The sequence below is a fragment of the Aptenodytes forsteri genome, unplaced genomic scaffold, assembly GCF_000699145.1.
Source record: "Aptenodytes forsteri isolate BGI_AS27 unplaced genomic scaffold, ASM69914v1 Scaffold125, whole genome shotgun sequence".
NCBI lineage: Eukaryota > Metazoa > Chordata > Aves > Sphenisciformes > Spheniscidae > Aptenodytes > Aptenodytes forsteri.
The window spans coordinates 4,353,721-4,372,510 of record NW_008794447.1 but is presented as its reverse complement, the minus strand read 5'-3'; the positions used below and the strand labels follow the sequence as shown (position 1 = coordinate 4,372,510).

General features: G+C 37.3%; 1 protein-coding gene across 1 annotated transcript in view; it reads left to right on the top strand.

Annotated features, from left to right (window-relative positions):
* INPP4B (inositol polyphosphate-4-phosphatase type II B) overlaps positions 1–18,790 on the top strand; it is a 333,068-nt gene that overhangs the window by 237,320 nt on the left and 76,958 nt on the right. Inside the window, exons 15-16 of the mRNA XM_009290320.2 lie at positions 5,843–5,947; positions 12,177–12,285. Coding sequence (XP_009288595.1) covers positions 5,843–5,947; positions 12,177–12,285 — 214 coding nt within the window. The remainder of the gene's footprint in view (positions 1–5,842; positions 5,948–12,176; positions 12,286–18,790) is intronic.

Genomic DNA, 18,790 nt, shown 5'->3' with positions numbered 1-18,790 from the left:
TTTGCTTTGTTACTCACTTGAACAATTGCTTTCCTTTAACAAGGGGCTTTTTACATGTATCTTGTCACAAATAATTCTGAAGGACCAACTCCATGTAAGTCATCTAGGTGCAAATATCTCCAATCTCCTTTTGTATCAGCGCTAGGGAAGACTGTTCACTCGTAAGCAGTGTGCAGAAGGGGAGATAGCATCTGTAAATAATTTTTTTCCAAAATATTGCCACATTCCTCCTATACAGTGGGTTTTGGTGGTGGGGTTTTTTTTTATGGTGGGTTTTCTGAGAGATACCTATTTCACGCTCAACTGGGCTATTTGTGGAATTTAATGGAGAAGACTGTTGTTAGTAGACCACTTAATTTGTTTTTAAAATTGAGAGATTGCAGTGAAAGTGTCAGGAGACTGCATTAGTGCTAGACAGCAATTTTGGTTTAGCGGCATATTTACTGAAAATGGAGGTTTAAGGAAATTAAGACTGTTTCAAATTTGAGTTGTTTTGGCAAACACTTTTATCCTCAAAAATGGGGAGAATTCTAGAGAATGCCAAGTATTTTTGTTTCAAGAAAACATAATAACAGGAATCGAAAAGGGTTAGGTAACATCAAAACAAATAATTTCAGGTGAATCTAAAACACAGATTTGGTGATTTTGGGAGGGAGTAGAACTTCAAAACTTTTTTTCCTTGTTTTAGCTTGACCTGAAATGATTTATTCCCCCACACCCCCGATTCTTTTTTTTTTTTTTTTCCATTTCAGTCATCAAACTGAAAATTCTATTATTCATCTAGCCCTAGAAGGAGAAGAAAAGACAATCGAGGTTAAGGCAATTGAATATTGCTCTGGAGAATTGGACACTATCCCTGCCTCTGTCACAAAGTTCCTGTGTGACGCTAGGCAAGTCAGACTTCAGAAGCGGTTAGTGTGTGGTGTTCTTTTTTGGAAGCCTGGCAATAGACGCAAGCTGTTTTGCAGAAGTACTCAGTACTTACGGATGTAATTCAGCTCAGTGGGAGCTGTGCTTCCAAAATGGAATGTGATGTTGCATTATAATGTGTACTCTGCAGAATGAGATTCTCCGTATCTCATATTGATGCATTGTTTCTTAAATGCTTCGACCTTAAGTTATTCTCTGACATTAGATTGGATAAAATTATAACCCTTGTACTTAGCCAGTTAAAATTATTCTATAAATATTTGTAAAACCCTTAGAAACTGTAGTGATGCATGCAGTAGACAGATTTGAGGAAATTAATAATCCTGTCTTTGTGGGAGGCTTGAACAATATATTTGAATCCAGATACCGAAGTAAAAGTTGGAAACAAAACATTGAATCACTGCTTCTAAAGTGAGCAGCGAAGACCCTAAACACTCAGTGAGCTGGAAGAAGCTAGTATGTAACACGTCGTTGAAGTCTACTTCACAGTTCCTCTTCAGGTGGATGTCAGATGAAGGTTGCATCTATATTCTGGTATTTCCTACCTTTGAAGAGTTTTATCTTGCAACAATAACAGCAACAACTATTTTAATAGAGGGAATGTAGTTTTCTTGGTCCTTAAATACAACTTACCAAGCTATTTAAAAACAAACAAACTAACTATACTGAAAATTAGTTTTATCATGTGGATGATACTAGCAAACGCAGATTGAGATATTAGTTCCACTGCATGGATCTCTCTCGTACCTGAGTAAACAGAATATCTGATAAGAGTGGGTGGTTGATAAGAGTGGGTGGTTGTATCCCATATGTTTCTGGCACTGGATGGGAAGAGATTCTTGCTTCGCAGGTCTTCCCTGAAGAGAGGAATAACAAGACTCGGCAATGCTGCATGTGTTCTACTCCAGCTCAGGATAGAAATGTACTCTAGGGAGAGCAGGCTCTTCTCCTTTTCTCCCTCCTACTTTTCTTTTGCTGGTCTCTTTTAATCTGCTGTCATCTTATTCTCCTCTTAGTCTGCCAGTGTTTCCTTGTCTCAGATCCAGTTAGCATTCCTTAAGCCTTGATCTTGGTCTCGGCTGAATTCTCATAAATAATCTGCCCCCTTTTTGTTTTCCTTCCTAATGATTTACAATCTCCTCACCCGTACTATTCCCATTTCTTTTCTGATACAGTTCGAGTTCCCTTCACTGCTCCCATAATTTTGTCTTTCTGCGCTTTCCAGATGCAGGTTTCCCACTGCTATTCCTCATCGTCAATGGCTCCTGGTTTCAGCCTGCATCCCCAGGTTTCCTATCAAATCTGAATCTTTCACTCCTGTCAATTTCTTTTCTTGCTACCTTTGCTCTTAATCTTTGTTAAATTATTATTTTAAGTTACTAGGTTTAGGTAGCAGCCTAAGCCGGTCTGGAGCATCATTGGCGCCCTCTGGCAACGTGATTTGCGTTGGGACGCTCTTGTTGGAATCTATGGTAGTTTCAACAGATAACCTCTAGCAAATCTTGATTGAGCAAGTCAAAAAGAAGAATTTCAAATATTTCCTTTATCTTTTTTTTTTGCAAGAAAAGGTTGAAACTTTCCGAAGATATATATTTTTTTAAAATCCTATCTGAATCAGAGGAAATTTAGTCCAAATGATTATTAGTTGGCAAAATGATAGGGTGCTGAAAAAATGGTCTAAGTAAATGTTGGGCTGCCTGAGTGAGAAGATAGGACCACCTCTCTTTCCTAATCTACACCCTTTTATTTTATATATATGCTCTATCAAATATCTCCAGGTAAATTACATTTTCATGCTGTCAGGCTTTAATTGTATTACTTTATACCACCATAGAGTTACTCATAATCTCATACTTTTGAAGTATGCAACCAGATTTTTTTTTTCTAGAGCATTGTGCTGCTTGTGCTTCTGGCTTTTTAGAAAGAAAACTAATTTATAGCTTTTCTTAAGCTAGTTTATGTTTCTTTATTTGAATTTTCTAGGAAGAATGCATAGCCTAGTCAATGTAATACTTTTGTTTTAAGAAAAAAATGATACTTGGTAACATGTAGTACCATCATAGCTCTGCACCCCTGTGTTTTTAGCACAGAATAAACATAATGCACATTAACTGTGACATTGTTTCCAGCAGACTGCAGACCGATTTCAGACAGCAGGAAAAAATGTCTATCACCTAGAATAAAAAATTAGATTGCTCTGTGAATTAAAAGCTGTTTTGTTGCTTCCAATATGGATTTTTTTTTTTTTTTCCATTTCAGTCATCAAACTGAAAATTCTATTATTCATCTAGCCCTAGAAGGAGAAGAAAAGACAATCGAGGTTAAGGCAATTGAATATTGCTCTGGAGAATTGGACACTATCCCTGCCTCTGTCACAAAGTTCCTGTGTGACGCTAGGCAAGTCAGACTTCAGAAGCGGTTAGTGTGTGGTGTTCTTTTTTGGAAGCCTGGCAATAGACGCAAGCTGTTTTGCAGAAGTACTCAGTACTTACGGATGTAATTCAGCTCAGTGGGAGCTGTGCTTCCAAAATGGAATGTGATGTTGCATTATAATGTGTACTCTGCAGAATGAGATTCTCCGTATCTCATATTGATGCATTGTTTCTTAAATGCTTCGACCTTAAGTTATTCTCTGACATTAGATTGGATAAAATTATAACCCTTGTACTTAGCCAGTTAAAATTATTCTATAAATATTTGTAAAACCCTTAGAAACTGTAGTGATGCATGCAGTAGACAGATTTGAGGAAATTAATAATCCTGTCTTTGTGGGAGGCTTGAACAATATATTTGAATCCAGATACCGAAGTAAAAGTTGGAAACAAAACATTGAATCACTGCTTCTAAAGTGAGCAGCGAAGACCCTAAACACTCAGTGAGCTGGAAGAAGCTAGTATGTAACACGTCGTTGAAGTCTACTTCACAGTTCCTCTTCAGGTGGATGTCAGATGAAGGTTGCATCTATATTCTGGTATTTCCTACCTTTGAAGAGTTTTATCTTGCAACAATAACAGCAACAACTATTTTAATAGAGGGAATGTAGTTTTCTTGGTCCTTAAATACAACTTACCAAGCTATTTAAAAACAAACAAACTAACTATACTGAAAATTAGTTTTATCATGTGGATGATACTAGCAAACGCAGATTGAGATATTAGTTCCACTGCATGGATCTCTCTCGTACCTGAGTAAACAGAATATCTGATAAGAGTGGGTGGTTGATAAGAGTGGGTGGTTGTATCCCATATGTTTCTGGCACTGGATGGGAAGAGATTCTTGCTTCGCAGGTCTTCCCTGAAGAGAGGAATAACAAGACTCGGCAATGCTGCATGTGTTCTACTCCAGCTCAGGATAGAAATGTACTCTAGGGAGAGCAGGCTCTTCTCCTTTTCTCCCTCCTACTTTTCTTTTGCTGGTCTCTTTTAATCTGCTGTCATCTTATTCTCCTCTTAGTCTGCCAGTGTTTCCTTGTCTCAGATCCAGTTAGCATTCCTTAAGCCTTGATCTTGGTCTCGGCTGAATTCTCATAAATAATCTGCCCCCTTTTTGTTTTCCTTCCTAATGATTTACAATCTCCTCACCCGTACTATTCCCATTTCTTTTCTGATACAGTTCGAGTTCCCTTCACTGCTCCCATAATTTTGTCTTTCTGCGCTTTCCAGATGCAGGTTTCCCACTGCTATTCCTCATCGTCAATGGCTCCTGGTTTCAGCCTGCATCCCCAGGTTTCCTATCAAATCTGAATCTTTCACTCCTGTCAATTTCTTTTCTTGCTACCTTTGCTCTTAATCTTTGTTAAATTATTATTTTAAGTTACTAGGTTTAGGTAGCAGCCTAAGCCGGTCTGGAGCATCATTGGCGCCCTCTGGCAACGTGATTTGCGTTGGGACGCTCTTGTTGGAATCTATGGTAGTTTCAACAGATAACCTCTAGCAAATCTTGATTGAGCAAGTCAAAAAGAAGAATTTCAAATATTTCCTTTATCTTTTTTTTTTGCAAGAAAAGGTTGAAACTTTCCGAAGATATATATTTTTTTAAAATCCTATCTGAATCAGAGGAATTTTAGTCCAAATGATTATTAGTTGGCAAAATGATAGGGTGCTGAAAAAATGGTCTAAGTAAATGTTGGGCTGCCTGAGTGAGAAGATAGGACCACCTCTCTTTCCTAATCTACACCCTTTTATTTTTATGCTCTGCTCTATCAAATATCTCCAGGTAAATTACATTTTCATGCTGTCAGGCTTTAATTGTATTATACCACCATATGCTCTATCAAATATCTCCAGGTAAATTACATTTTCATGCTGTCAGGCTTTAATTGTATTACTTTATACCACCATAGAGTTACTCATAATCTCATACTTTTGAAGTATGCAACCAGATTTTTTTTTTCTAGAGCATTGTGCTGCTTGTGCTTCTGGCTTTTTAGAAAGAAAACTAATTTATAGCTTTTCTTAAGCTAGTTTATGTTTCTTTATTTGAATTTTCTAGGAAGAATGCATAGCCTAGTCAATGTAATACTTTTGCTTTAAGAAAAAAATGATACTTGGTAACATGTAGTACCATCATAGCTCTGCACCCCTGTGTTTTTAGCACAGAATAAACATAATGCACATTAACTGTGACATTGTTTCCAGCAGACTGCAGACCGATTTCAGACAGCAGGAAAAAATGTCTATCACCTAGAATAAAAAATTAGATTGCTCTGTGAATTAAAAGCTGTTTTGTTGCTTCCAATATGGATACATGCTGAGACATGGTTAGTGAACCATTCTTCTCCTAATATACCATTACACATTAAAAGTAAATTAAAGAAGTCTCCTAACATACAAGTATTGTCCTCGCATTAAAAAGAAGACAAAACATCTGCTGGGTGCTTAAGATAATGATTCTTTAAATTTTTGTTTTTCAGGTTCTTCCTTCAAATCAAGCTGTAGCAAAGGAGAAAAAACATTAGAATTCATCCCAATAAATCTTCATCTGCAAAGAATGCACGTGCATAGTCCTCGATTGAAAGGTAAAGTATATTCAGAGGAGAAATTTCCTAAATATGACAAAGTATGCTTTGAAATACAATTAAACTTGCAACTGAGAGGTATGGTTTCCATTTTAGCCCTTTTTAAGATGTCAATATCTTAATTTATATATCCAGTTTCAAGGATGAACATTAGGTGGGCATGCTTTCAGATGAAACCTTAAAACCACAATAGAACTGAAAGGTATGCTGTTTAGAGAGTTGAATCTTGGTCATTTTGAATTTTGCACTTAATGGTAGGATACTGGCAACAGTCTTGTTAAACTTTGTAGGTGGAACATAAAGATGCTACATATAAAAACCATGGAAAGTAATAGTATTAATTGATTATTTTTTTTTTAGTGAACTTATTGCAATTTCAGCTTACATGAATTTGGAAGAATGCTGAGGAGAAAAGAATATCATAAGAAATACAGTGACTTTTAAAGAAAATTCTGAGATTCATTTCACGTTCCCTGTGTTTTGCCAATCAATGACGTTTGTACAGTATTACCTTGTTTGTAAGATTCATGCAGTATGGCCTGATACAGAAGGTTTCTTGTATGACTAGGTTGTTGCCTGTTTTTTTGGTTTGTTTGATGGTTGTTTAGGGTTTTTTGTTTGGGTTTTTTTTAATAAAATCAAAATCAAGCTTCCAAATTCATTATTTAAAAATCTGTACTGCTGTACAGGTTTAAAGTGTTTAATTTTTCACTTTGTTTAATGGGCTCTAGAAACTTGCTGTGTGGTTATTTCCTGCCTTTGTTTTGTGTACCGATCTGGAACCTGCCTGTCTGCCTGAAAGGTTTGATTTCATTCTCTCAGGCCTGTGCATCTGCTTCTAAACCCCAAGTTTTCAGTTTTGGATGTTGTTTAGTATGTTTCTAGAGCAACTGAGTATGTACTGTCCGTAGAGAACCACACTTAAGTAAATCATGAGATCAAAGAAGTGACCAGCTTGCCCCTCCTCCACATTTCTCTACAAATTCTGAAACCTGCACCCAGACATACTGCCGCTGAGACGGATCAAGAAGTCCCAAGTCTGTGCTGAAACTTAGGAATCAGGTCCAAAGTTAAAGCTATGCAAGGGATTTCTCTGCCTCATCTTCTGAAGCCACAAGTTTTGGATACTGACTGCAGATCTTGGAAAACTAAGGAGTGGTTAACTAAATTTCTTTTAAGTTTTTTTTTTTAAATAAATTCCAGGGGTGTCGTGCTCATTTTGTTTCTGTGACACTTCAAACAAATAAGTAAATGCAGAATACATGTTCACTGAAATGTATTGGTAACCTATGTGTGGTTAAAAATATTCTGTTGTAGCAGTGCAGAACTAATACTGTCATGATTCATACTGACACACTGCACAATGTTCAGTAAGATTCACGTCCTTCTAGGGCATTGGCTTAATTTTCATTGTGATCCATAATGTCAGTGTAGTGTAAAAGCCAGTCTCACCTGTCTTGTTTCTAAGGTGGTTGGTTTTTTTTCCCCACTGTGTCACCAGAGATAGCGATAGAGCACAATACGTGTCCTCCCAGAGACTGCCGCGATGAACTCACCAGTCTAGGTGATGCGAGTTGCAGGGTTCCATGAAGGACAGCGTTACTTCTAAACTTACTATATCCTATTTCTTAGGAAGCCTTAATGAGCCTGGCGCTGCTTGTGCCTAAATCAGCTTATTCAGTGCTACCCTGTGCCACGTAATCATTTGCTTAGTGTTAAGTGCAAATATCTCGCTGATTATGCTGAAAATACTGCGAACTTCTAATACCTTCTGGAAAGGGAGATAATTTTCCATAGTGTCGTCTGTGATTCTGCTTAATACAGAATTCTGTTGCTGCTGCTTGCATATAGTTTTAGGAGCTTCCTTTACAGATAGAAGATTATATTGATACATACATATGAGCAAATCATAGTGCAGTGAATAATTTCTTGATAAATTGAGATCTATTAAATTTGCAGTCACTGTAGAAACACAGAAATTACACTCGGTAAGGTTTTTGCCGTATAAATACACTCTGCATCTAAGCACATTGTAAAACAGTAAGTACAAACAATAATTATAGGAGTATTATTCTGTGTACTGCTGATATCCATCCACTTCCGAGTTGGAACATGGAGACTACTGATTGTCTGTTAGATACTGCATTGGTTCAATATTTTGTTATTTCTTTTACTAGACAATGGTGCCTTCAAACATTTTAACAAGATGGGGATTTATAGTGACAGAATATGACAGCACAAATTTTAATTTAGCTGATATTTTGAATTTAATTAATTAACTCAAAAGCATTTTTAGATTTGTAATGACTGCAGGTGGCCAGAACCTTGATTTTATGTCTTTTCAAGAAAACTTCTCTGGGAACAGGGCATTGTATGTTTATTTGCTAAATAAAAAAGTGGAATGAAATATGCCACTTAATCGCCCACAACTTTTACATGACTTGAGTTTTGTTTTGTTTTTAATGAATTTTCTCCTTTCTCCTCCAAAACCACTTTTCTTGTGGCATATGGTTAATCCATAATTGAAAAGGGGACAGAAAGAGATAAATGTTAGAATCATCTTCTAAATTTAGAACTTTGTTTAAATTATAAAACTCTTCCTTTTTTCTTTAGCTAATGTTTACTCCACTGACGTGAGAATTAGATAACACTGTTCTTGTTACACTCAAGTTTAGAAATTGCGAAACATTAATAAAGAAGAGAACTTGTGTTAAAATCAGGGAATTTCTGCCTGCACATATTTTCAGAAGACTGACACCTTAGTTATGGGGAGCTCTTTTTATTTCTCTCTATATAAAATGGGTTCCTCGGTATGTTCAGGATATTCTGGTAGCACTATAGTATAAATATAACAAAAAGTAATTGAAGATTGTAATTATATTCGCCTTTGGTTGGAGAAATGATTTCTGTATCTTTTTCATAGCCCCTGTCCCATCTGTTTAGTTTACTGAAATAAGTTTCATTTTATGAGCACTAAAGAGCTGTGTCTTGTATTAGATATATACGCTTCGAACGGTTCATAGCAATTGCTAATCATTCTGGAGTAAGCAGCACTTTGACATCAAGTTGGTCTTTCTCATCTCGTGCTTTGCTTGGCATATATCAAAGGGCACCTGGAATATAACCAGGAGACTGACAGGAAAAGAAAAAAGAAAAAAAGAAAGCATGTAAACATTCCCAGAGGCAGTGACTGAACAAGCTGATGAGCCATAGCACTGTCATTAACACATGTCAGGTATCTTAATTTTGGGAATGCAAGATAGGTGTTAATCCCATCTGTCATGTGTATGCACATGGATATGTGTTTTTTTTGTTCAACATGTTCAATAACAGGTTTACTTTTACTGAACTTTGATTCGGGTTGTTACTGGGTATTGACATGGAATAGAGAATACCTGTGTGCTTAAACTTCCAGTAGGAACAGCTTTGAGAAAAATACTATTTCATTATGGGGTAACTGTATCCCTATCCATTTGATAAACACCACGTTTTGCTCTGTTCATCATACTACAGACGTTAAATTTATATATCGCCATAGCTTTGCTTTTGTCCCTCTGTTTGTACGTTAGGTGTCCTTGTTTTAAATTTGGTGGACTGAAGAAATTTTTATTTTGCTTCTGCCCGCTGTGAGACACTGACTGCCTCCTGTGAAGGCAAGCAGGTTGCTTCAAATTCGAGATTGAGCTGTGCTTGACATAAAAATCCGTCAGCTCTTTAAATTGGTCTGATAAAGCTTAGGTTTATGGAACTTCTACTGTGTCGCTGTGGTTGTCACCATGTTGCAAAAGCTCTGTGTTTTATTCGGGAAGGAGTGGTGAGCAGGTAGTTTATATTTATGCACAGTGAAGGAATTGGTTTTTGGCGAGTGTGTAACTGGTGTTAGTGTTTCCCTTGTGTAAGTAGGAGGTGAGTGTGTCTTTGAGTCAGAATAATTAGTACGAAACGATGATTGATATAAAGCTCAATTTCCTTGCACTCTAATCTTTTGCATTTTCTTCCTTCAAATTCTGACATAATTATTTGAGGAAGGGTTGAGGGTTTTTTTAACATGTATGAATTAATAATTTGGGGGGAGCACGCTGACAATACGATACAGCTCCTGCAACTCTCTGTTGCATTTTAAGCTTTGTCTCCACTGTAGAGAGTTGTCAGCAGTAGTCTGTTCTTGAAGTGGATGATGGTTCTGAGTTACCGGAGCATTCCTGTACCAGTGCACTCATGCTGACACTGCACGTCCTTCACAAGGAGCTGCATTGACATGTAAATGGAGCACATCATAAGGCATTCCTCGCAGCACTTTCCAGTGTACTGTGCTCCGGAAAGTGGGAGTGAGACTGTCCTGTGCCCATCACGAGGGTTGTAGACACTTTCATCTCTTTGCCATCCTCACTCTCCCATGTTCGCTTGCATGGGGTAGGTGCTGTTGTTCTCGGTGTGTTTGTGTCTCAAACAGCTGCTCCTTGATCACGCTAAGAGGAGGCCACAGGCTGAATGAAAGCTTCCTTCTGGGTAAATCCCCCCCAAAGTAGCTATAAGCAGGGTCACTATTTATTTTTAAAACAGAGTCAGAAAAAGCACCAGGCTTTAGTCTTTTAAATGGAGTTTCATGAGTTATCTGTAAACATATTCAGAAGCCATTTTCTAGTTAACCTGATGGGTTCATCTCTTATTTTGGTTTCAAGCCACCATTGTTTTAAGCAGTAGAACTACTTACTGTCAAGTACTGATGGAGCTCTAATAGCCCAAGATTATGTATCATGGATAAATCTCTATGAAGACCTGAAAGAATGGGCTATTTAAGAATCTTGAAGCTCACCTGAGACTAATGAAATTAGGTCGCTTCTCCTTTTAAGTGGAAATTGAAGAGTCACCAATTTGATAGAGTTCAAATCAATTTGAGTGAATAGGCTTTGAGATTCAGCTCTGGAAGTAAAACATAGTTCATTAACTGTGAATCATTTGTACAGTGTTCTTGCTTTTAGGGATATTTATCATCAGAATGCAAGAAAAATTCTCTTCTAGGAGAGGATTAGATTTTAATTTACATGGAAAGCTTCCTTGATGAATAAAATAGTTCACCAAAAAAAAATCCTCTAATGTTTCCTTTAGAAATACATTTTAAGAATGAGGTATTCTGACCTGTATTTTTATATCTCCAGTGAGCTTGGGCACAAAGGAGGTACTGCTTAGCGCAAATGTAAATTCTGCAAATGTAAATTTAAACTTTGAAGGAATAATTATTGTGGTTTGGGATGCAATTAAATCTTCATCTCTGCACTGACAATCAATCACAGGCACAAAATGAGAGGCTGTTTTTAAAAAGGTGTTTCATCTCCAGTTCTGTAAGCATACATCCATAGAAAGAGTTCATCACATATGTCACAAGACATCAGGTACATGCAGAGAGTAACAACAGTTTGTTGTCTCAGCAAAAATTTCAATAGTAGAGTTTATTTCCCATTCTGGTAGCTTTTCAGGTGAAAACAACTGACTTGCTCTGTGTTTATAAGCATATGTAAAAAGTAAGTATATGTCATAGAACAGAGCTCTTCAATTTAGCATTAAACAGGTAATTATATCTGAAAGTGGAAGCTAAACAAATTCAAACTAGAAAAGAAGTGGAGAATTTTACTACTCAGATTGATTAATCATTGGAGCAACTTCTCCAGGAATGCAGTGAATTTATTGTCACTTGAAGTCTTTAAATCAAGATCAGATGTCTTTTTTTTTAAAGAAAAAAAAAAAAGAGATGCCTTCACTCAAGCAGAAGACATAAGCTTGATGCAGGAATCATTAGCTGTAATTCTGTAGCCTGTATTATTCAGGCAGTCAGACTATTCCATCATAATGGTCTCTTTTGACTCTAAAATGCATGAATCTGTGCATCTCAACATGACTAGAAGTTAAATAATGGAAGGGGTAATGAAGTGAAATACACAAAGGGCCAATTTACTTGGCAGCTTTGTAAACTACAGAGCTAGAATATTGTTCTACACTGTGGCATATAATTTAGATGTAGCAATAAATCAGGTAAACTTTCTAAGGTGTGCAGGTGGCTGTATGGAAAGATTGATTAGCTCCTGGACCTCCTTGAGACACAGATTCTCAATTATTCCTTGGAAATAACACAGACTTATTGTCCTCATGTCTTGTAGAGTAGATATCATAGCGTTGCCATACGTTGGGCATAGGCACATGCAAATCTCTGCACTTGTCTGTTCCCCTCCAGATGCTCTGTATGATGTCATCACCGTGGGAGCCCCGGCAGCCCATTTCCAAGGATTTAAGAATGGTGGTCTCCGAAAACTGCTGAGTAAATTTGAGGCAGAAAGACGAAAGTAAGTATTTTTGTAAGTAGCTAGGAAAATATCATTAAAGTTGCATTAAAATGTTATGAGCTTACTGAGTAACAAAACAGTTTACCCTACTGAATGCATGGAAGATTAAAATCTAGTAGGACTGGACAAGGATGCATTCATAAAATATTTCCTTTATCTTCCCTGCTTTGCTGGACTGCAAAATTGAAGCACAGTTTACTTTTAGTGTCAAGACTTATTTTGAACACAAACTCAAAATTATGAAATTTTCTTCCCATATTTCAGGAAGCTTGTAGAATATCAGTGCTTGAAAACATGCTGTTCAGAATGAGATCTCTCTTCGGTAATTCTTGTGCTAAGTGGAAAGTAGCTATAGACAATTTTTCAATAAAGAAACAGTAGCTTAAGGTAGCATCTTCATTTCTGACAGCCCTGGGCGTATGTGAACAAAAAAATATTTTTAGCACGCCTGAGAAGTAAGAAAGAAACTACTCTTTTTCTTATTCTTCAGAAAGCCAAAATGAGACTAAGCAAAGATAAAGGCCTTAACTAGGGTTTCAGTTTATTGCTGTACTCAAATGCTTTCTTAACCACTGAATATGTACAGAAGTGTTAGTTGCATATTTTGCTAACTCAGAATTGGACGTATTTGTGTTTGTTGCTATGGCTGTTAAGTTTCAAGCAGCCACAGCTGTCACTGGCAGCACCCATAGCTGTGACTGCTCAACACTTGGACTAACTCTGCCAGCCCCATGCAATCAGTGGCACAAGCATTTGAAAGGGAATGCAGGAAGTACTATATGTATGCTAATCTAAGGCATCACGACGCTCCACAAAAAATGAATTCCATTATGTTCAATGCTCAAAAAAGTTTCATAGGTACAGTATCATAAAGAATAAAAGGAGAAATTGTAAAAATCTACTGTTGACTTCTAGGTTGACTAGAAGTTGGCATCAACGCTAAAACCAAACAAAAACCTGCTTTGAAAACTGTATTATTATTTTTTCTGTTTGCACTGCATGACATAAAAATCCTATTAAATCTTCTAAAATCTTTCATTTCCCTGGCCACCTCTGGTGACAAAACTTGCCAATGAAACACGAGTATCATTGATCACGAGACCCATGAATGGACTTTGCGTTAACAGTAGGTACCTATTCTGCTGCCAGCAGACTGGTATAGGCAGCCTTATCCCCATGACATGGAGGCCTATGAAGTACGTGCTTCCTGATGAAGAAAATATCTAAAGACATTTCTTAAATTATCTGCTACTTAACTATCCGATTAATATAGTTGCAGTAGTATTTAGTGGGGTTTTATTACATTTCATAAGAAGAAATTTAAGTCATAAGTGATAGAAAGAACTTTGCAGTTCCAGTCCTCACAGTGTTCAGCTTTCAGAAAATGAACTGTTTCTCACTTGCGCGGTCCTGCAGCATATCCACATTGGCAGAATGTGATTTCCTAAAACGGAGGATAGCTGTGAGGTAAACTTGAAATTATTATCTGTGATTTCTGTTCATTGGAGAAAAAGGGGGAAATGCCTTATAGGGAAGAGACCTAGTCTTTCTTGAGTTCTTCCTGGGAGAACACATACTGCAGTATCTCATAGGAATGGATAGACAATGCCCTTGTTTTAGTTACCCATAACAAGGGGAGAGGAGAAGATGATGGGCTAGACTCCTTTCTTTGGGTCCTGTGCAATGTTACGTGTCAAAAGGCTAGGATGGCAAAGGATACTCAGTGCAGCACAGCCTCTTCTCATTTTCATTCACCCTTCTTTCACTGACTCAGACCGTGTAGACCTCTAAGTTGGTAGAGGATTGTGTTCAGGAGCACTGGGTAAAGCTTTGTACAGGTTTTATCAACTTATTTCAAAGTGCCTACACATCACCTTATATTTGCCCTGCTTATTAGACTTTTCTGCATCCCTCAGAAGCACCTGTATTTTGGTGACTTTCAAGGACAGGATACTGGACCTTTACTCTGACAGCGCAGTTTTCTTTGTGGTTCTTTGTTCCCCTGGAAGAGCAAAAGTCTGTCTTTAGGATGCTATAACTAGAGTAACTATATTACTATCCTGTCAGACTCGTCCTAAAAAAAGAGCCTGAGTCAGACTAACAAACTTAGGTTTGAGCACTGAAAACGGGGGACTGCAATTTTTAGCGAATCACTTACCAGACCTGAAGAAACGGTCGCTTAGCGTGTGAATTCCCACAAAGTAGAGAGGAGGAAACCTCCAAAATTCATCTTCCCTTCTGTCTTTGAGGGCAGCTCAGAGAAAACTCCACGGTTGTTGTTTTTTTTTCTTCAACTAGAAGAACTTGTATGGGTCGAAAGACAGGAGAAGGCAAGCTCTGAATATGATCTCACTTACTTGAATATTCAAGAGTGGGTCTGCTTTAGATAGATACATGAAAGGACCATTCTCATTCTTACCACGGAGAAATTTTCCCTTCTGTCTTTGAGGGCAGCTCAGAGAAAACTCCACGGTTGTTGTTTTTTTTTCTTCAACTAGAAGAACTTGTATGGGTCGAAAGACAGGAGAAGGCAAGCTCTGAATATGATCTCACTTACTTGAATATTCAAGAGTGGGTCTGCTTTAGATAGATACATGAAAGGACCATTCTCATTCTTACCACGGAGAAATTTCTTTCGCTGTGGCAGTTACAACTTTTTTTATATGCACCTGTTTGTTTAACTGCATGGGGATGTTTTGAGGACACGTAGCATTTCCAGGGGCAGCTTTTACAATTTAAATTTTCTGTTTTACAATGGGAGCAGCTTTTCTGAAGATTTGGTTGAAGGAAGAAGTGACACCTTGAGATACCAGTCAGAATATAAAATGAACAGGAAAAAAATGCAGATTTAGCAGCCGTTTCCTCTAGGCTAAGTGAGCTGAAGACCTAGAGGAAGATGTGGGAAGAGATTATTTCTCAAGCCAATCCCGGTAGCTTTCAAGACATTGTTAGTGCATGTGACAGAATGCCTTGCGTGCCTTTGACCTTCAGGCTGATTATTAGAACAGTTTATTGAAATATTCAACAGTATCAGCATATCACAAAATATTCCTTGCTCAAACCTATACTTGTGGAATTAACAGACAGGAGGAACTGTTAACTGGTAGCAAGGTTATATGCCACTTAGCAAGAGCGTAACTGCATTTGCAATTGATAAACCAAAACAAGAGTGAAACATATGTTTCATGAAAGTTTATCAAACAGAAGAATGTGGAAAATGTGTATCTGAAGATAGGTCTGGCATATTTTCTATTACTTAAAATGTACATTTTTGTGCAGACAAAAAGGGGAAGGTATTGTGTAAAAATATAAAAAATGCAGTATTTTTGCAATTCTTCTCTTATTTGTTACCACCAAGAAAGTCATATTAAAAGAAGAAAAAAAAAAAGGTAAATTTCTAAAAATATTATCTCAAATAAGAGGGAGAGAAGTTTTTCTTTCAGGTGAAAAACAAGACTTAGTGGTATGTGATCTGAAGCCAGGTCCATTGCTTTATAACCCGTTCACAATCTGTACTGTTCTTTATCTGCAACAAAGAGACGGATAAAAGGCTTTACCACTACAAACATCAGGCACGTCTATAAGGCATGACTCTAGTATGTCTGTCCCTTTAGTAGCTAGTAATGAACTTCACAAGACCAGTAAGAACAATGGATGCATTTTTTTAATCTTGTTCAGGCATGATAGCATTTAAATTCAAATAACTGAAGTGTGATGATTAAGGTATGCTAAATCATTGCAGAATGTTAATTATCTGTGTATGACATACATTTATTTTAGAATTTTTTTCATGATGCTGTATTGGTTTGTTCTTTTTATTTTTTCCTTCCTTATTTCTAGCTAAAAGAGAAAGTCAGTCAGTTCAGATTCAGTCTTCTGTTGGCCTGCTAGTATAGATTGCTTCTCCTTCCCGCAAATGGAAGGGCTTGTCTTCTCATCAGTCTAGATGGCACAGCAAATTATTATTTTTAGAGCTCAGCTGTGCAGGAACGTTTAAGGCAGACATTCTGTAAGTTATGCCCTTATAATGCCTCACTGCTTGAAATGTTCATAAACCACTTTCAAGGCACACCAAGGACTTTTTTTCTTATCTAAAATCCAATTTGATGATCTGTGCTTTAGCCAAAACACATAGACTTATGAGTACGAGATTTTTAATGCCCCAGTACTAACCATCAAGAATAACAGGTGTCCCACAAGCTGCATTGGATGCTGTGATTCGCTATGGTTTTGTACCCCATTTCTAGCACGTTCTTTAGAAATGATCCTGCTTTAAATTAGCACAAGCTTAAAGCTGGAATAGTACTGAAAGGGATTTTCTGTTGTTTTTTTTTTTTTAAAGCAGCCATAATTTAATTTGGGTTTGAACTGTCTAAAAGGACCCTTTTTTCTTTGATGAGGCCTAGATTTTTCATCAAGGTGTGAGGTGCGCTCCTTCACTACCGTACTCGTTACCAGAGATTTTATTAACGCTGAGATCTTCAGGGTTCCTATTACCTGAGTTTCATAACCTTCAACCCATTTCCATTCTCTGAGGAACCTGAAATGGTACTGTTTCACAGAAAATCCCAGAGATGTTGAAATAATAATGATTTGCATTTGATCTAATTGTAACCTTTATTCTCAAAGGGAAACCACAGCCTGTCATGCATAGCACTTTTCACAGAGATGTTATTCTTTTCTCTCTTTCCCCTTTTTTGCATGTGTGTGTGTATCTATGTGTGTGTGCCAGAGAGATTAGACTTCATGGAGATGAACATTTTTTCACTGACCATAAAATCAATGTATTAAGGTTGTTGGAAGTTTTGCTGAGAAACTGCCAAAGTTTGTGCTATTCATTGAGATATAAAAATGTCATCACAGTATTTTCCAGCCGCTAGGCGCTCTGGACAGAATTGCCTGAAGCATTTCCATAAGCAGGCATAAAAGAAAGGGGACTGGGGCTGGAAAAAGAAGGGAAGAAGGAGTTGGGGGAGCTTTGCATGCAAAGGTTAGAAAAGACCATATGTTTTGGAGAGCAGGAAATTGTTCCATATACATGGACTCTAGGAGTGACAGGAGGAGAGTGGATCCATGACTTTGCCATCCTTTCTTGTAACACGTACTTCAGCAGGCTGCCAGGAAAAGGCTCCACTGAAAGGCACCATTTAGTCTCAGGCTTGTATTGAGGCACAATACCTTTTTTCTTCTGGTAAGAACCATGCTTGGTTACCCAGCATGAGATTCTCCCCTATGTTAAAGGCTACTTGCATCTTTCTACCAATGTAAAGATACTCTGAAATTAATTTGAGGAACTGTGGAAAGCTTTCCCTAGGCATTCACCCTTCCTGGAGTGAGCCTTCCTAGGAAGAGTCACTGAGATTCACCCATGCCACTCTAGCATCTGTCCTACTTAAGTCTCTAGAGGGCTGATGAAGGGCATCTTGACCTTTCTTTTCACTGAAACTCATGTCCTATTACTAGTTGAAGGCATTGATGTAGAATTATTCCAAGGGTCAGTTAGGAATGAAGAGGAAATAGAAGAGCAGCAAGAGAAGCTCTCTGCATACAGCCTTAGCTATTGCTTCAAGATAAGGATTTGTGGAGATTTGGACTTCATAAGTAAAGATAGATTAGGCAGAACTAATAACGTAATTTCATTTTCTTCAGTATTCAAAGTTAGAATTTCCAAGTTTGCAAGGGAATCTTGAGGAAATAAAAAATTAATTCAAACTTCTGAACTCTCTCAGGCCTGTTTTCAAAACCTCGGCACTGATCATATGGTTTAGTTTTATTTCCTGAGGCAGTAAATTGTCCTGGGTTTTTTTTATGTAATCAATTTATTTTTGATCATAACTTCCCACTTCAGACAGAATACATGTGATGCATAAATAAGCCACTGAGTTGACATCTTCAGTAATGTACAGAAGCTTGAGGTTATCTGGGGGTAGATGTTCTTGCTGTGTATGCTTTAACTGTATTCTTGATGTTAAAGTAGCGGTTTTGACCGTGAAAAATGCGAGGTCAAACGTTCATTGTTGAAAGAATTTAACCCAGTCCCAGATGGTGACAATTTAACTCAGTCACACAAATTACTCAGTTAACAGCAGGAGTGGAGTTAATCGGAGTGTCATTAAAAATTAGACGTTTAGCATATTGCAGTATTTATTCTCAGGCAAAAACTTGGTTAATTTAGAGTTAAAATTGCAGATGTAGTCAATGTAATCTTTATTCAAATTACATGACAATGTCATTAAAGCAATTTTAAAACTGAAATAACCACTGATAGTCATGTGTGCATAGTTAACAACGGTGCCAATATATGGAAGTGATTGTGATTTTATATGCTTAGTGAAAGCTTTGAAACTTAACCCAGAAGACATTATTACAGACTTTTTCAATAGGTACATGACTAATAATATATTTTACATATCAAAGGTAGATTTTCATAGTGCTGCTTATTTCCCACACCGGACCTACCTATGTGGCCTTTGCCCTAATACAAAAGTTTCTGCATCCTTGTAAT